Source organism: Bubalus kerabau, chromosome 5 (assembly GCF_029407905.1).
Source record: "Bubalus kerabau isolate K-KA32 ecotype Philippines breed swamp buffalo chromosome 5, PCC_UOA_SB_1v2, whole genome shotgun sequence".
NCBI classification, from domain to species: domain Eukaryota; kingdom Metazoa; phylum Chordata; class Mammalia; order Artiodactyla; family Bovidae; genus Bubalus; species Bubalus kerabau.
The window spans coordinates 125,359,366-125,381,672 of NC_073628.1; the positions used below are offsets into that span (position 1 = coordinate 125,359,366).

General features: G+C 37.5%; 1 protein-coding gene across 4 annotated transcripts in view; it reads right to left on the reverse strand.

The window, feature by feature from the left end:
- Positions 1-5,140: 5,140 nt before the first annotated feature.
- The window catches only part of RPS6KC1 (ribosomal protein S6 kinase C1), a 226,095-nt gene continuing 208,928 nt past the window's right edge, over positions 5,141-22,307 (reverse strand). For all 4 annotated transcript variants that reach the window (XM_055582993.1, XM_055582991.1, XM_055582990.1 and 1 more), the window contains 3 exons: positions 19,289-19,371; positions 18,129-18,224; positions 5,141-6,086 (listed from right to left, as the gene is read on the reverse strand). In XM_055582993.1, coding sequence (XP_055438968.1) covers positions 5,976-6,086; positions 18,129-18,224; positions 19,289-19,371 — 290 coding nt within the window. In that variant the 3' untranslated portion in view covers positions 5,141-5,975. The remainder of the gene's footprint in view (positions 6,087-18,128; positions 18,225-19,288; positions 19,372-22,307) is intronic.

Below are 22,307 nucleotides of genomic sequence, written 5' to 3' on the forward strand. Positions count from 1 at the left end.
TATGCAGATGACACCACCCTTATGGCAGAAAGTGAAGAGGAACTCAAAAGCCTCTTGATGAAAGTGAAAGTGGAGAGTGAAAAAGTTGGCTTAAAGCTCAACATTCAGAAAACGAAGATCATGGCATCCGGTCCCACCACTTCATGGCAAATAGATGGGGAAACAGTGGAAACAAGTGTCAGACTTTATTTTTTGGGGCTCCAAAATCACTGCAGATGGTGACTGTAGCCATGAAATTAAAATATGCTTACTCCTTGGAAGGAAAGTTATGACCAACCTAGATAGCATATTCAAAAGCAGACATTACTTTGCCAAAAAAGGTCTGGCTAGTCAAGGCTATGGTTTTTCCTGTGGTCATGTATGGATGTGAGAGTTGGACTGTGAAGAAGCCAAAGACTTGATGCTTTTGAACTGTGGTGTTGGAGAAGACTCTTGAGAGTCCCTTGGACTGCAAGGAGATCCAATCAGTCCATTCTGAAGGAGGTCAGTCCTGGGTGTTCTTTGGAAGGAATGATGCTAAAGCTGAAACTCCAGTACTTTGGCCACCTGATGCGAAGAGTTGACTCATTGGAAAAGACTGTGATGCTGGGAGGGATTGAGGGCAGGAGAAGGGGACGACAGAGGATGAGATGGCTGGATGGCATCACTGACTCGATGGACGTGGGTCTCAGTGAACTCCAGGAGTTGGTGATGGACGGGGAGGCCTGGCGTGCTATGATTCATGGGGTCGCAAAGAGTCGGACACGACTGAGCGATTGAACTGATCTGATCTGATCTGATGTCACTATTAAGTCTGTCTATTCGATGTTACTATTTTATGTCTGTCTCCCATGAGATAAGGGCAACATCACATTCCAATTGTTATTTTGGTTCGAATAATGAAACAGGTTAAAGTCTTTTTACATGTGTCAAATCCCCTTTGACATTTGCCTCTTTAGGTGGGGCTGGTCAAACTCATACCTTGTGGTTTAGCTTTAGGAGGAATTTGATCAACATGCCCAGAAGAGTTACCTTTTTGATATGAACAGTTTTTTGAGATTTACAAAAGCAGGACACCAACATCTCTAAGTGTGACCAGAAGCTGGTTTGCTGGCCATTCTTTCTTATTCATTGAGAGGTTTTCTTGCCCGAAGAAGTCAAAGCAGCTCTTTGGAGACACTTCTGGCCTCTTCCTTTACTGCAGACATACCAGCTGTCCTCTGCAAGAAAGCAGAGCTAGAACCAACTCTGGGTAAGTGAGTCACTTAATTCTTTCCAAAAGGTAGTTTAGCATCTCTTTTCCTGGAAGAAGAGGAACAGTTTCTGTTTCTGCTTAACTCTCGCTGGGGGAAGAACAAAGAATAGTACTTCAGCTCAAAAAAGTACACTCATTGTTCCAGAAACCTGGGCCCACACACCTCACCAGCCCTGCTCTCACTCTCATAGAGTAACACTCAAGTCACTTTCTCTCCTGCACCTCCTCACGTTTTCTCTGTCGCTATTTCTCCCTGTGCCAGACCCCTGGATCGAGGGAAGAAGTCACATGGCAGGGACAAAAAAGGCAGGGCTCTGCCATCTGACTACATATCACCACTATTATAAATCTTCCTAAAAAAGGAAGCCTGTCCTCTGGTTTCCTATTTACTGAGTGTAAGTGCTGCTGAATCATAAAAACCTGTAGTACTTTGCTTCCCGTCTCCCTGCTGTGTTTACAATCTTACTGAGAAATGACTGACTTCATAGCTTTTGCCATTTAGTAACCCTTCAACATGGACTTAATATGAAATCCTTAAAATGAGCTGAGTAGACTCAAAAGTCCAAATTACCTAGACTGGTAGAGGTTAATGTTCTTCTGCATTAAATAGGAACAGAAGGTATCAATTTTGTACTCTGATTGTGCCTGCCCAAGAAGTGAGTCAAATAAGCATGTGAAACATGATAGATGAGGGCAACAGGGGTAGGAAAACCACCGGAGTTGTGGAGAGAGGTCTGAGAAGTAAGCAAATGTAGGTGTGTCCTGCTCCTTTCACCTCCATGCACTTCTATCTAGACCTTCAACTCTCCTTTTCCAGCGTAGAGCTGACAGAGAAACAGCCCTGTAATATTTCAATCTATTTTTAATTTTTATAGCCACATAACCACCAAGCATTGTGCTACTGAGCGAATACATGGCAGTAACCCAAGTATCTGGGATTACTAAAAAAGCATTACAAGAAAACAGTTAAGTACCAATTTAAAAGATTTTCATTAACTTTGCATTTTTACAATGTTGGTTTATTCTGAAAAAGTCCACCACATACTTGTGACGCTTAGAACTCAACTGCCTTTTCATTCCATAGGTAAGGGAACAGATCTAGAATATTGTTATTAAAGCTAAAAGGCTAGTCACAGGTGAGACCAGATACCACCCTAAGACTTTCTATATTTCACAATCCTTAGAAAAAGAACTTGAAATACCAGGTTTCATTATCCAGAGTATTTAGATATACCAGAGGTTAAATCCACGACTCTAAGAAAAAAGATGATCCCTTTATGCCTTGGCCTCTGCTATAAAGTAATCCCTGTGTGTGCTAAGTTGCTTCAGTTAATGTCTGACTCTTTACGACCCTGTGGACGGTAGCCCACCAAGCTCCTCTGTCTATGGGCTTCTCCAAGCAAGAATACTGGAGTGGGTTGCCATACCCTCCTCCAGGGGATCTTCCTGACCCAGGGATTGAAACCAAGTCTCCTACATCTTCCCCTTTGGTAGGCGGGTTCTTTTCCACTACTGCCACCTGGGAAGTAATCCCTAAGTGAGTCCAATAAAGATGCTAGAAAAGGCTCCCTGTGAGGCGAAGAAATTCTCAGTGCTACAATTAGGTTATTTTTCTATTTAGAGTCATAAATTATGGGCAAGTGGAATTCAACTAAGGCATACATTATGTGCAGGGTCCTAATATAGTGTTACTGGTCATAGCATGAATATTATTTATAGATTTTACCTTTTTCATTACACACAGTATACGAAAGCTAAACTTAATCTTGGTTCACAATGATTCTGAAATAAGACAGGGTAGGAAAAGCCTGAGGGTCAAAACACAATAGGAATTATAGCTGTTTAGAAAGGCTTAAAATACAGGTTTAAACATGTTAACAAGAGGTCAGTAATTATAACAAGTAAATTGAAGACATACATGTCTCCCAAAAGTCTTAACTCATACCATTGTTAAAACAAACTGTTAAAATCGCAGCATTCTTTGTTACTCTTAGGGACCTTAACTTACCCCTTCTGTGAAACAGAAATGGTAGATATTCATAGCATGTCTGAAGATAGGTGGCATTATGCCAAATTATTGGCAACCTGCTGGAAAAGCTCTTTTTAAAGAATGTAGTAAAGTAACAGTCAATGGCATTGGTAATTTCATACAAAAATATAAAATCAAATGAGAGTAAGGACTCAAACAGATATCTGTACATCAATGTTCTTAAAGACACTGCTTACAACAGCCAGAAGGTAGAAATATCCAAATGTCCACTGATATGGATAACAGAGATCCACTGATGATGGATAACAAAATGTGGTATATACATATAATGGAGTATTATTCAGCCTTAAAAAGGAATGGAACTCTGGTATGTGATACAGCATGGATGAACCTTGAAAACACTATATCAAGCAAAATAAGTCAGACAAAAAAGAACAGATATTATATGATTCCACTTCTGTGAGAGACTTAGAAAATAAGATTCATACAGAAAGTAAACAGTGGTTACTAGGGGGTGGAGGGAGGAGGAATGGAAAGTTCTTGTTTAATGGGTAAAGAGTTTCAGTTTTAGAGATTTAAAAATTCTGAAACGCAGTGGTAATGGCTGGGAAAAAATGTGAATATACTTAATGGCATTGAATTGTATACTTAAAAGTAGTTAAAATGGTAAATTTTATTATGTAAATTTTGATACAATAAAAAACTAATTGAGAGAAAAATTTAAAAAATAAAATGAGAAATATAAGTGGTAAGTTCTCTGATTTTGATTTTTCTAATACATATCATCAAGTAAAAACAGACTTGGGTCCACCACCTCAAAGCCATTTACCCTGCGTGTTTATTACTCTATAATTCATGTCCACCATGATTATGAATGATGTATTTACATTAAGTACAAGTTCCAAACACAGAAAGAGAGAAACTGAAGCAACGGATTTATGTCAACACAATTCCATCTGTTAACACTGTCCTTTGAACCCAGGGATTAAAGTCATGTGGTAGGGCTGGGAGGGTCACCTTAGCTGTGAAGTCCTACTTTATGTCATAGGGCACTTCTGGAAGGAAGCTCTGGAATGACCAACTCTAACTACTTACAGATTTCCCACTAGTCCTACACAGGAAGTCATTCTTGTGTCTCACCTGCATGAGTTCCTGTTTTGAGACCTGGGGGATGGCGAGTTGAAATCCAGTTCCAGAGAGTGATGTCATCTCAACTGAGCTATGATCCTGGTGACCTGCTCCCCATCCTGGTGTTGTTGCAGCCCTTCAGCTGGGGTTCAGGTTATAGGGGACCAAAAAGGAAAGTGGGGGAGTAGGATAACAGAACGAGGAAAATGCTTGCACATTTCCTTCGTTCCATTGAAGCTTTTTCTGCTTCCATTTAATGTGATGGGCGGGCCTGGCCAATGGCAGCTGGAAGCTGCACAGAGGCTCTTGGGGTGGGGATAGGCTCTGTCACAGATCTTGAAAATACAAAGAATTAAAACATACAGAAAATTTTCATTATGTTTGTGGCACCATTTGGAAATGGTGATTTATTCTTTCATCTTTGGATAAAGTTTAAAAAAAACATGCATTAACTTAAAAAGTTTGTATTCTGTTGTAAACACAGTATGACTACAGGAGCGATCTCAGCAACAGAAAGAAATAACAAACACAAATGTATAAATACTCATGTTCTTTCGACACAATGTCAAGTGGATGAGGAGGTCAAATCTCAAAATCCTGTCAATACATAATAAAATAGGATTGCCGTTCAATCCCACTGAGATCAGATCCTTTGGTTCTTAGGATACTCAGCCAAAAAACTAAAACAAAGTCAAACACAGTAAGAAGCAGAAACTGCTTACGTTTCAAAATAAAAGGAAGAGAGGTCTTTGAATAGAAAAAAAATTGTAAGCAATTAAAAGAGAGACTTCAATCTTTAGCTCATTTATTTTACATCATGATTCTTTAATTCTTATTAAGTTGATACAATTTGGGGAAATAAATACTCCCTTTCCTTTTTTGCTGCCTATGTATTAGTAGCGGTAGGAAGAACAGAATATGACAATAGGCAAAGGGTGTACAAAGTGGAAAGATAAAGATAAAGAGAGAGAGAGAGAGAGAGAGAGAGAGAGCTCATATGAACCCTACTGCTAGCAATACCAATCAAGAAAGTACAGAGTTGACAACAGGAAGTGTTTTTTTAAGTGGACTTCAGAAAGAATGACTATGGGACCACATTTGATATACATTAATTATATAGCATTGTGGTTGAGGTTTCCTATCAGACATGATGTGTATCTTCTTTTTTTTCTCATTTTTTAAGCTTCATAGATGACATGACTTGTGAAGCACTTTTAGTATATGTATCTTGGTTAGCGAAAAGCACAGTCAGCTGCCATGTCAAGGTCATCCTTTCAAGTAACACTTCCTTCTACACTCGGAGCTTCATCTCAGAGGAAATTCTTGAAGGTCATTCCTCTTTTAGTTGGGTTTACAACTCACCTGCACCACTAAATGCAGATAAAATAAAGATCACACCTTGGTTTGTACGTTAACAGCCCCTTGCAAAGGTAGCCAGTATCTTGTCCAGACAGTAACTGTAAAGGAATTGTTCTCTCTCGGGCCTTTTCTCTCCACTTCCTCTAAAGCTCTTCATCCCAATGCTTGGTGTCCCGTGAGTGAGTGTGAGGCTGAGCTGCCTCCCTGCTAGAGATGCCTGTCGCAGAGAAGGCCAGAATGTGTGCAGAGAACCCTGCGTTCTGTTCATCTCATCAGTTCTGCCCAATCCACAGGGGTAAAAAACGGATGAGATTTTATATCTTCAACACCAGCAACTCCAGCACCAAGCCGCTCCACAGGGTTGAACTGTAAGAGCTAAAAAGGAAGGATTTAAGTGAGTAGTGGGAATCTAACTAAAGAATCAAAGGAAAATAAAAACATAATGAAAGAAACTACTTCTAAATTCAACCTCAGTAACAAACGGACTTGATGACAGCCAACTTATATTTCCTTGAAAGAGGACTGCGTCTGTAACACCACTCTAGCTACGGGTGCTGGGGAATATATCTGAGTTTATGGCTTTTCAAATGATACCACCTTGAGTAACTCACTTTGTTACTATATACTATATGCTGCTGCTGCTAAGTCGCTTCAGTCGTATCCAACTCTGTGTGACCCCATAGACAGCAGCCCACCAGGCTCCCCGTCCCTGGGATTCTCCAGGCAAGAACACTGGAGTGGGTTGCCATTTCCTTCTCCAATGCATGAAAGTGAAAAGTGAAAGTGAAGTCGCTCAGTCGTGCCAGACTCTTAGCGACCCCATGGACTGCAGCCTACCAGGCCCCTCCGTCCATGGGATTTTTCAGGCAAGAGTACTGGAGTGGGGTGCCATTGCCTTCTCTGATATACTATATAGCTATAGTATATCTAGTATATATCTAGTATATCTATACTGTATATCCATAGGATAGTTCCACCTATCAATTTCCTACTCCAAAAGTATGATCATGACATTAATTAGATATTGCACCAAATTCTGAGAGATCCAGCTACTCCTTTCATGGTCAGAAAGTCTGAGAGGCACACTAAGTCTTTCAACCTCTAGTGAATTATATATGCCCCGGGACTAAACTTTACCTAAGGTCTGAATGTGTGTGCTAGCCACTTCAGTCATGTCCAGCTCTTTGTGACCCTATGGGCTGGGGCCCATCAGGCTTCTCTGTCCATGGAATTTCCCAGGCAAGAATGCCCTCTTCCAGGGGATCTCCCCAGCCCAGGGATGGAATCTGCGTCTGTTATGTCTCCTGCCTTGGTAGGTGAGTCTTTATCACTAGTGCCACCTGGGAAGCCCAAGGTCTGAATAAGCAAATTCATATTCTAAAACTGCTTTCTTTGAAACAGCCGACTCACATGGAACAATTTGATCCAATGAGTGAAATGTGTTTCAACTTCTTCACTAATAGCAATAAGGCTAAAATAAGTTAATAATGTTATTTGCAACATGATTTGTGTGGGAAAATAAAAGCAGTCATACACAGTGACAGATGACGCTGGTCATACTGAAAGAATGTGTTACTTAAGACATTCATGTATCCTCAAATTTTTGTTTTAACAACTTTACTGAGAGATAATTTATATAGCACAAAATTTATCTATTGCAAGCGTACAACCTAATGACTCTTAGCAAATTTGAAGAGCTCCCTAAAAAGTTTCTTCATGTTGTTTGCAGTCAATCTACATTTCCATCCCCACCCCCAGGCAACCACTGATTTGCTTTCTATCTCTATAAACTTGCCCCTTCTGGATATTTCATATAAATGAAATCATAAAACAGCTGCCTTCTTTCACTAAGCATAATGTTTCTAAGGTCCATCTGTGTTGTAGAAGGTGTTGTAGAAGGTGTCAACAGTCTGTTCCTTTTGGTTTCTGCATAGCATTCCACTATTTGAATATAACTACTTGGGGTTCCCTGTAGCTCAAACGGTAAAGAATCTGCCTGCAATGCAGGAGACCCAGGTTTGATCCCCGGGTCAGGAAGGTCCCCTGGAGTAAGGGAATGGCAAGCCACTCCAGTATTCTTGCCTGGAGAATCCCATGGACAGAACAGCCTGGTGGGCTACAGTCCATGGGGTTGCAAAGAGTTGAACACGACTGAGCAACTAACAGTACTACTACTGTTTGGATATAACGTATTTTGTGAATCTGTCCACCAGTTAATGGACACATGGACTTCCCAGGTTGTGGCTACAATTAATTGTATTGCTTTTAACATTTACATATGTGACTTCCTGCAGACATGTCTTTTCATTTCTTTTAAGGACATTCTTAAGAGTGGGAACAGTCGGTTGTGTGTTAAGTTTATGTTAAGCTTTTTAAGAAACTACCAAACTTTTCTAAAGTATGTACCATTTTACATTCCTGCCAGCAATGTATGAGAGTTTCAGTTTCTCTATATCCGCATCAACACTTGATACTATCTTCTTTACTATAGTCCCTCTAGTGGGTATTAATTATGTCTTATTTTGGTTTTAATTTATATTCCCTAATGACTAATAATGCTGAGCATCTTTTCATATACTTATTAGCCATTTATATAGCCTCTTGGTGAATCTTTGCCCATTTTTATACTGAGCTGTCTGCTTACTGAGTTAAAGGGTTTCTTTACACATTCTGAAAACATATCAGTTACTTGATGTGAATGTATTTTCTCCCAGTATGTGGCCTGTCTTTTCAATTTTTCACTGTTATCTTTTGAAGTACAAATGTTTTTAATTTTGATGAAGCCCACTTTATCATTTTTTTCTTTTATGGATCATATTTTGGTGTTACATATAATAATTCTTTTCCTAACCCAAGGTCATGAAGATTTTCTCCTATTTTTTCCCTATGATTTTATAGTTTCAACTCCACATATAGATCTATAAGCTACTTTTGAGTTAATTTTTGCATATGATATGAATTAAGAGTCTTAGTTCATTTTGGTTTTAGCATGTGAATATTTTATTTTCCCAACACCATTTGTTGAAAAGACTGCTGCTGCTGCTAAGTCACTTCAGTCGTGTCCGACTCTGTGTGACCCCATAGACAGCAGCCCACCAGGCTCCCCCATCCCTGGGATTCTCCAAGCAAGAACACTGGAGTGGGTTGCCATTTCCTTCTCCAATGCAGAAAAGTAAAAGTGAAGTCGCTCAGTCGTGTCCGACCCTCAGTGACCCCATGGACTGCAGCCTACCAGGCTCCTCCACCATGGGACTTTCCAGGCAGGAGTACTGGAGTGGGGTGCCATCGCCTTCTCCAGTTGAAAAGACTATTTCTCACAAAATTATCTTGGCATTTTTATTGAAAAATCATAGGATGCAGAGGGACATGAGAGGGGGGTTCAGGATGAGGGTACACATGTGCACCCATGGCTGATTCATGTCGATGTATGGCAAAAACCACCACAATATTGTAAAGTAATTATCCTCCAGTTAAAATAAATAAACAAAATTTTTAAAAAAGAATATTAAAAAATGAGTACAGTTAATGCAGGAAGCCTAACATCCAACTAGTAGGTGTTCCAGGAAAAAGAAATACATGGAGGAGAAGAAACTGTCAAACAAATAATACTTTAAAAACTTCCCAGGACTGAAATAAACACATTTACAGATCAAAAAAACAAAACAAAACAGTACACTACTCAGTTCCAGCCAAAGCCATGTATCATCATAACAGAACAAATTTTTGAAGTATGAGTATTTCAGTAAAAAATTATCATTCTAAAGTTTTATTAAGCATTTTAAGAGCTAACTTTTAATTGACAGTATAGTATACAATTTATCATCTGCTATCAGCTGTTAGGTTATTTCTATAGTCTCTAGTCTGCACATACTCTGTACTAAATAAATACTCAATTCCAATTGAAAAAAAAAATTGTTTTGGATACTCTAGGTCCCTTGCCTTTTTTAAAAATTAACTTATTTATTTTAATTGGGAGCTAATTACTTTACAATATTGTAGTGGCTTTCCCCATACATCAACACAAATCAGCCACAGGTGTACAGGTGTCCCCCATCCTGAACCCCTCTCCCACCTCCCTCCCCATCCCATCCCTCAGGCTCATCGCAGTGCACCAGCCCTGAGCACCCTGTCTCATGCATCAAATGTGGACTGGCGATCTATTTCACATATAGTAATATACATGTTTCAATGCTATTCTCTCAAATCATCTCACCCTCGCCTTCTCCCACAGAGTCCAAAAGTCTGTTCTTTATCTCTGTGTCTCTTTTGCTATCTCGCATATAGGTGTATTGTGACCATCTTTCTAAATTCCATACACATGTGTTAATATACTGTATTGGTGTTTTTCTTTCTGGCTTATTTCACTCTGTATAATAGGCTCCAGTTCATCCACCTCATTAGAACTGATTCAAATGCATTCTTTTTAATAGCTGAGTAATATTCCATTGTGTATATGTACCACAACTTTCTTATCCATTCGTCTGTGGATGGACATCTAGGTTGCTTCCATGTCCTGGCTATTATAAACAGTGCTGCAATGAACACCGGGGTACACGTGTCTCTTTCAGTTTTGCTTTCCTCGGTGTGTATGCCCAGCAGTGGGACTGCTGGGTCATATGGCAGCCCTTCCCTTACCTTTTTAAAATACTCATTTCTGAAGTCAGCTAAAGATTTCCCAATTTTGCTAATCTTTTCAAAGAACCAACTTGAGATTTAATTTGTCTCTTATTTTTATCTTCTAGCCAATGAAGATTTTCTCTTCACTGATTTCTGCTTGCTTTCTTCTGCTTGTTTTGGATTTATTTTGCTTTTTACAAAATGCTTTTTCTCTTTCTAGTTTCCTCAATTACAAGGTGAGATTTTCATTTGAGACCATTCTTTTCCTATAGAGATTTCCAAAGCCATACATTTTTCTCAAGAACTGATGTACCTGCATCCTGTAAATTTTGATATACTGTGGATCTGTTTTCATTCCATTAAAAACATGTTATGGCTTTTCTTGGGATTTCTTCTTTGACTCAGGCTATTTAGAAATTTGTTGTTTAATTTCCAAACATCTGTTATGGACTCACCAGATCTCTTTCTGTTGATGATTTCTAACAAAAAATTGTTACGGTCAGTGTATGCTATGGGATTTCAAGTCTTTCAAATACTGAAACTTGTTTTATGGCATAGCAAATGATCTATCACAGACAATATTCCGTGTGCATGTGATAAGAATGTATTCTACAATCATTGTTCTATACATGTCAGAGTTGATTGATAGTATTGTTCAAGTCCTCTCTATATCCTTGCTGATTTTCTATCAATTATCATGAATAGGGTATCGAAGCCTCCATTTCTTATTGGAATATCTATTTTTCCTTCAATTCAGTAGGACTTTGCTTCATATGTTTTGAAGCTGTTATTAGAGCATATACATTTATAATTGTTATATCTTTCTTTGTATTGACCCTCTCATCATTATAAAAAAATCTTAGTCTCTGATAAGTCTCATCTTCACATCTATTTTATCTGATATTTAATAAAACCACTTCATCTCTCTTGTGGTCACTGTTTGCATCATTTATCTTTTCCCACCCTTTTTCTTTCAACCTATTTGTGTTTATTAATTCAAGCATGCCTCTCATACACTGATAATTGGATCTTTTTTATCCAGTGAACAATCTTTGTCTTTAGCTTCACATGCTTAGAGGTTCACACTAAATTACACGGTGAGTTCACATTTGCCATTTTGCTATGCTTTCTCCAGTTACTGCCTTTTCTATTCCTCTTTACTGCCTTGTTTTGTGCCAAATACTTTCTACTGTACTGTTTCAGTTCCTCTATTAACTTACTATTTTTTGAGTGGTTGCTATCAAGATTATAATATGCTTCTTAATTTATCACAGTCTATTTCAGATTAATGGCAATCCACTCCAGTACTATTGCCTGGAAAATCCCATGGACAGAGGAGCCTGGTAGGCTACAGTCTATGGGGTCGCAAAGAGTCGGACATGACTGAGTGACTTCACTTTCACTTCACTTTAGATTAATACTAATTTACTTCTTTCAGTGAAACGAAGAAATTTTGCTCTATGATGGTTCTATTCCTTCTGCCTTCCTTTGTCTTAACTATTGTATTGTTGTTGCTGTTTAGTCGCTAAGTCATGTGTGACTCTTTAGTGACCCCAAGGAGTACAGTCCACCAGGCTCCCCTGTCCATGAGATTTTCCAGGCAAGAATATTAAAATGGGTTGCCATTTCCTTTTCCAGGGGATCTTGCCAACCCTAGGACTGAACCCAAGTCTCCTGCATTGGTAGCCGATTCTTCACCACTGAGCTGCCAGAGAAGCCCTGAATACTGTATATTATACCCACATGTCATTAGATACTACATAGTCATTAAGTACTATATACTGTATATTATATCCATGTGTCATTAAATACTACATAGTCATTAAGTACTATATATTACATGTGTTATAAACTGCCCAGCATAGTGTTATAAATATTGCTTTGTTCAACCTTATGTTTTTTAAAAGAAGTTGAGCAGAGAAATGAGAAAAAAAAAACATATTTAGTCTTCTCTATTAACTCATATTTATCTTTCTAACAGTCTTCATTTCTATGGATTCAAGTCACTATATGGTAACTTTCAGCCTAAGGACTTCCTGTGTTATTCCTCATAAGACAGGTTTGCTAGGAATGAATGCTCTGTCTATACTTGGAAATTTATTTATTTCATTTTTATTTTTTGAAGGATAATTTTGCTGGATAAAGAATTCTTGGCTGAAAGTTACTTCCTTTTAACACTTCAAATATGCCTTTCCACTAACTTCTCTTCCATTGTTTCTGATAAGAAGTTAGACATCAATGTTCCTTTGAATACAAGTTGTTCTTGGCTGCTTTCAAAATTTTCAAATTGTTTTTGTCTTTCAACAATTGAAAGATGAAATATCCCTATGTGGATCTCTCTGTATTTTCCAACTTAATGTCCACTAAGCTTCTTGAATGCATTTTAATGTTCTTCATCAAATTTGTGACGCTTTTAGCTATTATGTCTTAAACATTTTTTGCTGCCCTTTTCTCTATATTCTCTCTTTCTGGAACTCCCATTATATGTATTTTGGTGTATTTAATATCATCTTACAGGTCTCCATATCCCTGTTCATTTTTCTTCAAACATTTTTAATCTGTTTTCAAATTGAATAATTACTATCATCGTGGTCTTCAAGTTCTTTGACTTTTCCTTCATCTATCTCAAATTTGCTGTTGAGATGCTCCAGGGAATTTTTTTCACCTATTTAATTCTTCATTTCAATTATTGTACTTTTCAACTTGAGAATTTCTATTTGGCTCTTTTTTAGAAAAAATATGATTTAAGTATCATTGAGAATCTTTATTTATTGATTCATTATTGTCTTAATTTCCTTTAATTCTTTTTCAATTAATTATTTTTGGTTGTTCTGGGTCTTTGTTGCTGCGTGCAGGCTCTCGAGCTGCAGCAAGCAGGGGCTACTCCCTTTGTCATGGTACACGAGCTTCTCACTGCGGTGACTTCTCTTGTGGAGCACAGGTTCTAGGTGCATGGGCTTCAGTAGCTGCAGCACGCAGGCTCTAGACTGCAGGCTCGGTAGCTGTGGTGCACAAGCTTAGCTGCTGCATGGCATGTGGAATCTTTCTGGACCAGGAATCAAATCTGTGTCCCCCGCATTGGTAGGCAGATTCCTATCCACTGTAACACCAGGGAAGTCCTCCTTTAAGTTATTTATACACAGATTCCTTTAGTTCTTTGAATATAACTATAATAACTGCTTTGAAGTCTTCACTATATCCAAAATCTCAGGACACCCAAGAGCAACTTCTATTGACTGCTTTTTTTCTCTGCCTATTTTGTTTCTGTGAATATCTTACAACATTTTGCTGAAAATGAGACATCTTAGACAATATATTTTAGTGACTCCAGAGTCATTTTTTCCATGAAGATGGTTATCATTGCTGTTTATTCTTTGTTTGGTAACTTTTTTTCAGCTAGATTTGTAAATCTGCTTTCCCCCACCCTCACCTCCAACTATAATAAGCAGAGGTTGACAGACTTGCTCATTTTTTTTTTCTTTCTTAATAAAAAATGTTTTATATTTTCATTTTTAAGCTTGGTTTCCTAAGGGTCATCCCTGTGCCTGCATAGTTTAGGGGCCAACCAGTGATTGAAAAGGGCTGCCAAGTCTGTCCAACTTTATAATTTCCTTTTTTGAGAAGAGAACTTTCCAAACTTCTCATATATGGCTAGTCATTCGCATCTGAGAATATCCCTAAAGCATATAACTTTTTTCTTCAGAATTTAGTCAACTGGAATAAAGTATCTGGATGATTACATTAATGGTTCCACAACTGTCGGAAACCCCAATACTCAAATTAAACCTACACATTTGTTTCTTCTTTTTTCCTTTATTTCTATTTTTTTCTTCCATTCACTAATCATTAACTTAATTATTTATATAAAAATATCAGTTGATTTCCTATTGGGTGCCAGTCCAGTACCTTTCTAGACCTTTTCAACATATATCACCAGCAGTAGCCTCACTCTTACACTGGCAACCCTCTACTATAATTCAAATGCATACTTCATCAAATTATAAATTACTACATGTCATGAGCTCTCAGTGCTGCTCTATCAATAATAATAATACAAAATATTTATGTGACACTTACTGTGTACTAGGCATTATTCTAATTGCCTTGTATAAATTAGTTCATTGAACTTACAACAACTCTATGATAGTTACTATAATTATCTCTGTTTTATAGATGAGAAGATAGAAACTTGTTTAAGGTCATATTAGGCAGTAGACAGCAAGGATACGATCTGAATTCAGGTACTAAGTCTCCAGAAGCCATGCTGTTAACCACAGCATCACACTGCCTTATGAGTGTGTGATCTGCAAATGCCAAGAATCTATTACTTTACTTTGGTATTACCAAATCCACAAGGGCAGTGAAGTATACACTTCAAAAGACTCTACTCTCAGTCTTTTCACTTGAAATTACTGTATCCAGCATTCAAAATGACTTTTTATTAAAGTGTATTGAGTACAAAGAATTTTTATATTAGAAGTTGCTAAGGTGTGTTAAGAGAAAAGCTGCTATTATAAAACAAACATCTAAGAATATTCTAACATAGCAAATCCATTTTCAGAATCAGACAATTCATATCTACTGATTGAGATGTGGAAGGCATCAAACATTTGAATATAAAACTAAAATACCACACATTGGTAAGAATTAACTATAGCATGCTTTTTAATATTTCGGCAAATATGTAAACATGTAAGTTCTCTCTTTCTTGTTACAATTGGTTTTTCCACCCCCATTCTCTCCAAACCATGACCTCATTATGAAATTCCAATGAAAGTTCATATTTTGACTTTTATGAAAGTCAATTTACCTTAGTTCGTGAACTCTTCATAAACTTGTAAGTATAAATCCATAGGCAAAAATATAACTGTTTCACCCATGACTGTCTTGCTTATTCTGCCATTTAAAATATTAATACTATCCCAGATCTTCTGAGAGATTTCACAAAGATTGTTCTGCTAAGAGAATGTGTTGACCAGTGGCAAAACCAAGACAGTCACTGCCAACTTCCTTTCTCTTAAAGAAGAGACAATAAAGCTGAGCAATGGAAGCACAGAAATTTGTTTCTCATATAATATCGATATTTCAACTGACAAAGCAATTGTGTCATAAAGAACTGAATGTATACTGTGAAGTACAAACATACATGCTCTGAGGATCTGTAAATTGTAAATATATATTTTGTAAATTGCATTCAAAATGTAACTTCGTTTACTTTAGCACCATTCACTTGGACTGGGATGACTAAACCATGGGTACAGGGAATTATGAACTCTAGAAGAAAGCAAGCAGCTAAAAAGACCAAAGAGAGGAAAATCTCCTCAAAGTGGAATAATTCTTTCCATATAAATTGTTTGATGATTTTTTAAAATAACCTCTATGAACTGTGAGGTAGTGGAAGAGGAAAGTCAAAATGACAGATTGCTAATCATGCCAAGAGACCTCTTTTCCCTTTCCTGACGATGTTTCCTTAACGTGAGTGGTAGTTTCCTTAGGCAGGCCAGGGACAGAATGCTGCTTTACTATATAAGTATACTTATATACTATATAAGTATTTTTATATACTTATATACTATAAGATATATATATATATATACTTATATACTATATAAGATATGTACACATCTGTATAGGGGAACTTAACATATCTTAAGCTCAGACTCCTTACAATATAAATTCTGATAGACAGGAGCAGCAGACGTTTATTAATTAATGTGGGGAATTCTATTCTCAGTATTTGTCATGATGACTACCTCTTTAAGAAAGAGAAACAAACAAAAGCAGTTGCTGCTGCTGCTGCTGCTGCTGCTAAGTCGCTTCAGTAGTGTCCGACTCTGTGCGACCCCATAGATGGTAGCCCATCAGGCTCCCCAATCCCGGGGATTCTCCAGGCAAGAACACTGGAGTGGGTTGCCGCTAGCCCTCCTTAAATTAATAGACAAAAAAAATACTTTGAATTTACGTTGCTGTTCCACAACAAATAAGAGGAAAATAGAGGAGGAGCTGTCCTTTCTCTCCATTAGAATGAAATGCTTTATGAATCTTTACATTACCTCTTAATCCTTGTACAAAGTGCTCAGGGTACTCTCATCTCACTATTTTCAACCTAATTATGTTTCTTTGTATTTTACATACTCTGGACAAATGAATCTTCCTGAAGCACAACTCGGATCCTTTCACTCTTTGTGCACAAAAACTTCAAATCTCAATTTTTTACTGAATTAAATACTATCATTCTCTTTTGGTATTTATGATAAGAGAATCCCAGCTTCTCTTTCCACACTCATTTACTACTGTTACTCATCCCTATATTCTCCCTGTACTCTAGATAAACCAAACTTTTGATTTCCCAAATGAGTCTTTCTGACTCACTCCTCGCCTTCATTCAAACTTTTCATCCCTCCCAGCTATTCCCCCACATGTAACCTTCCAATGCCAAAATTCTGGCTAAGGCGCCACAAAAGTAACACTCACTACACAAAACCTTCCCCAACACCACCACTGCATCAGTTATAACACCTCTTTATCCTGACTTGCCAAAGTATTTTTTAAACCGCTCTGATAGCCTTTATCAAATCCATCTGTGATATAGCTATTTGTGAGTCTCAGGTTTGCAGCTTATGACACCATGCCTTTATATATATTTGCTGAATGGAACCAAAATCACTGCCTAAGAAAATACTAGGTAAATCTTTTCTTAATATATTATCCCCTCCTCTTTTTTTTTTTCCTCTCTTTTTTTTTTTCTTTTTACAAATTTTGCTTTCCCTGATTTAAAAATAATTTGTGTTTCATTAAACAAAAATTTTGGTTCTTCATCTTTTTCAAATAAGTTTTCCATTGATATTTTCCCAAAAGTGTAAGGGATCACAGTTCTGACAATTCTTGCTGATCTGTGGTGAGTCTGCCATAAAGCTAGACAAGCATTTTAAATGTAGGGAATCAATTTAAGGAGCTCACTAGAGTGAGCCTACCTCTGGTATACCAAACTTTAATTATCAATAGTCTCTTTTTTCAAAGCCACCAGAAATACACTAACTGACAGCAACATTCAAGTTCCATGACTGGATCTAAAGTGATTTAACTTGGCAAGATTTTCTACCATTTCTCTCCCAACCAGCCAATTCTTAAGCTTATCAATATGAATTAAAGATTTAAAATAGCCATTTATGAAATGTCGAGACTAGCTCTAAGGAATAAACGCTTCAATAACTTTAAAAAAAAAAGGAAAAAAGGAGCCATTCATATATGGTTACAAAATATAAAGCAGCTACAGACAGGCTTAAAAGCAATACTTAAATCTCACGCCTACACAGATACATGTGAAGTGAAGTGAAGTGAAGTAGCTCAGCCGTGTCAGACTCTTTGCAACCCTGTAGACTATAGCTTACCAGGCTCTTCCCTCCATGGGATTCTCCAGGCAAAAGTACTGGAGTGGGTTGCCATTTCCTTCTCCAGGGGATCTTCCCAACCCAGGGATTGAACCTGGGTCTCCCACATTGCGGGCAGATGCTTTAACCTCTGAGCCACCAGGGAAGCCCCCATACAGATATATGGAACTGACTAAACATTAGCCTGGATTTCAGAAATAAAAAAATAAATAAAATACAACTTTTAACTGTTCTGACATCACCAATACTTAAGATTATAACAGAAGCCTAAAGATACACAGTACTAGTTCTGAACGTGTAATTACAATGGGTCCTTCTTGCCCAAAACTAATTTCTTTAAGGTTTTAGAGCTGTGGGCTCTGCCAATTTGCATGGTTGATATACTTGGCCAATAGGTCAATTAAATTACCTGTTGAATGAGTGAGCGAGCCTCTTCAGAGACACATTCTGGCATGTTCAAAGTGGTGTGAGTATTTATTCCTGCTGGATGGCACTCAACCAGAGTCTGAAACAATCAATCACATACACTTCTTATCCGAAATAACATCATATTCTGTTCCATCACAGGGTTTACAGACAGCAAATACAGACAGCTCAACAATCACCCTAGCCGCAGTGCCCTCTAAGCAGTCTAGGACAAAGGCTATGAGCCTAAAGAACTTCTAACTGGAAAAAAGGCAGTCATCATAATCACATCATAAGCTTATGCCACTTGCCCTTTTCCCTTAGATATAAAGAAAATGGTCCATAATAGAAAGATTCCATTACAGCCAAAACTTAAAACAGGATTCGGTATCTTGGAAATTTTTTAATGTTCTTAAAAACGTCCAAAGTCGAGAATTTGTTAATAATAATGTTTTATATATGTATAGCACCTTATGGCTCAAATGTGTTAACATCTATAGGTGATTTGTATATTTCACAACAATGTTAGGAGCTCAGTATTAACAACATATTTAAGGTAGATGGCTGCTTACAAAGGTATGACTGTTCATTTCTTCTATTTTAGTCCCAGGAGGCAATTTGCACAATGCTCTATTAGAATCTATTAACCTCAAATATCTTACTTAAACATTATTGATCAGAAAGAGCATGAATTCTGTACTTAAGACAGAACAGAATGGAAAAATTAAGTGTTGAGAAAAAAAATCATGCTACCTTTAATATCTACATTAATTTTCTAAAGTGATAATTTCCTCCTGATTTCAGACAGGTGTTTAAAACAGAGAATTCTAACAAATCCTTACACAACCCTTACAGGTTTAACTCTGTTAAAACTGAATCGCAGAAAAGGAAGAGAAAGAATGTCTAGTCTTCTATCTCACCATGTACTGACACTGTGACGTAACAGAACTTTACTATCAATTTATTCAATGTAACACAATTCTACTTTTTAAGACATCTGGAATCTTGATAAATTTGCATTTTTCTGGTGTCCCATCCCTTTTGATATCAAGGTTTTCTTACTTAGTCCCCAAACTAAAAACTAAAGGCAAAGGCTAAATATTCTCAATTTGAAATCAAGGTAGCATCTGGATAAACTTATTAAACCTCCAGGTCACTGCTTACCTTGCCAGTGAGAAGTTCAAAGAGGACAGCACCCAAACTCCACCAATCACAGGCTTCAGTTTCTTCCGTGATTGCTCCAACCTCTAAACACACCAAAAAAGGTTGATATTAAAATTCCAAAGGTCAATTAAACTCTCAAAATTAACATGTATTAGCAAGGTGACCTTTTTAATGCTGAGAGAGCACATACTAAATACTACTGGGCTTTCAAAATTCCTGAAAGTTACTTATCCCTTTGGTCACCTACTGTGGTTGCCTTTTTTTTTTCCTATGCAGTCATATATTAAACTGAGACATTTGTTCTTTAGTTGATAGAGGGACACCTTCAAGATGCTATACTTAAAAGTTACATGAATCTACTAGATCAGCATTTTGCTTAATTTTTCAAATTTGAGAATATACAGTCAACTCTATCTCAGAGGTCATTTTTTGTTTTAGAAATAAAGACTCTAGGTTTCAGAAGGAACTTCGAAAATTATCTAAACCAGTATTAATTATCCTTTGAGTTACAGAAACCAGAAAGGTGACATGTCTTGTCCAATGTCATACAGTAAATCAGCAGCAGAACTAAGACCCAGTTTATAGTATCACCCCTCTCCTTTATAATCAATTGTTTTCAACTAAAGGAGCATGTGAAATGCAAATTTGTTATTCAGAAATACAGACAGATACGGTGTTTTAAGCCACAACTGAAACTACTGGCTAAGATAAGGGCTTTTAGAATATCTCCAAATTACAATTTTATCTGTGTTATCCCTATCTCTCACCAGCACAAGTTCCTGAAATGTAATCGTTTTCAGGTGTAATCTTTCAGGTTTCTCAGTAAATCAGCAATAACTCCTCATTTCACCATTTTTGAGGTTTTTAGCTAACTCATGTTTTGATGTCTTCTTGTCCTTTCCTAATAAGATCCAACTAGTCACTAAGTCTGAATATATCTGCCCTTTCATTTCCATTAGACAGATAAAACATGCTTGATATTTGTCTTCAGGTAGCCCACAACTCACAATAATCATGTTGAAAAGGCTTTGTAAGTAGTTAGGTTGGAACTTGGACAATAATAATAAGTGGAAGAGGTGCTCAGGTGCCCGGTCTTTTAACGGATACTTAGCGGATCTACTATGTTGGAAAATCAAAAAGACTTGTAATACAGCTTGAGTTTTAAGTCTTAAAGCTCACAGGCATCAGAAAAAGAGCCATTTCTATGCCGAATACTGAAATTACTGCACTGCAGCAACCTTCTTCCGTATCCCTACCCCATTCTGGGTTGCTAAAGGCCCACGTTCAACTACGCCCTCCGCACTAGCTCCCACGCAGTCTTTCCTCCCCCGGTGGTGCTACCCACCAAATGACCACCTCTATTCCCTAACTCAGCTGCTCTCAGCTAGGTGGTAAGAAGAAAACACAGATATTTAACCAACAAATCACTGTGTGAATGACCAAAAGTCTCCTAATCCCCTGAGAGCCATTTGCATTCATAAAATAGCCAATTTGTTTGAAAAACTTAGAACTACCTTACTACCTGACAGCAAAGGGTCAGTTACACATATATTGGCACATCAATGAAACATTACTACATAAGCATTTTAAATGATGTATTCACACAAGGTTGAAGTATGTAAGTAAATGTCTGGATATATTAAATTTTAAAAAACAAGCTATAAAACAATAGAATCTAATTTTAAAAATATGTATTTTTTTTCCTAAGAGACTGGAGAGAAAATACAACAAAATGTTTTAGTTTTTGCCTCTGGGATGGTGAGATCTTTATTTTCATTCTATACTTACTAACCTACACGAGTATCTAAGTGGTATACTCTTAAACATATAGTGAAATGACATGAAAACTTCATTCAGGCTTGTTGGAGCGGGAAAGATGAAGCTATTATAGGTCAGTCCTCCCTAAGAATCTGTCTGCCTACAGTTTGCTCTACTACGTTACACTGGAACTTAGCCAAAAGACTGAGAGGCTATCCTCTACTTTCACGTGTTATATATTTGAGACAGTAGAGGACTAGGAATCAAGAGTCCTGGCCTAAGAACCTTGAGGAATTCACTTGATCTCATCCTAACATGAGGATTAGATCTGAGGGCCCCTAGGTTAAATTTAGCTGTATAATCTACAATTCTGACACGGATTTCCTGAAGGAGATTTTCTTGAGGGACCATTCCTTGGGGGCTCTCATTCAAAGAACTTACACTACCCCTCCCAGATTCAAATACACTACCCCACCGCCATTCCCAACACCCACACAGAGAGCCGCCACCACCTTCAGAAGAGTGCTCTAGAAACTCTGGAAAGCATGTGTGTTCTTAGAAACGTTTGGGAAGTAGAAGAAATTTACCACAGCCCTGTCATCGTATGTAACCTTTTCACATTTCCCTCTAGCCCAAGGCAGGCAATGGATTGTATCACTTACCTATTCAAAATTCTGAAATGGCTTCTCTTTCTCACTAAACATTCAGTAAGATTCAAATGTCTTGCTTAACCAGGCATGTATACATTCAGGTCTCCATAATGAGGTCTCAATGTATTTGATTCATTCAAACCAACACTTACAAGCAGTACAAACTAGGTCCCCTGCTAGGCACTATTGCTCTGCAGAACTCTATGTACGTACTATGTTGCTAAATGATGTGAAGCTAAAGTCAGTTTCCCCCCTGGCAGGGTTAATGGATTTCTTTTTAAATATCTTGCTCAAGAATATGTTATGTCATTTTCTTTAATCATATAGCAAGTACTATATACTTCTTACTTTTATAAAGGTGTTATACGTTCACAACTCAAGACCCCAAGTTAATGGCCAGCCATCTGTTTTGAATGTGGCACCTCCAAGTCTAACTTTCCGTGTATGAATGCTGCTAGTGGGCATGTACTGCAATAATGACAGCTGCAACAATAAAACAGTAGCTGACATCTGCTGACTGCTCACTATATGTAAGCAACCGTGTTTAACATTTTACACGAATTATTTAACATTTCCAAGCATCCTTATGGAGAAGTTCTTTGGGTAGAAAG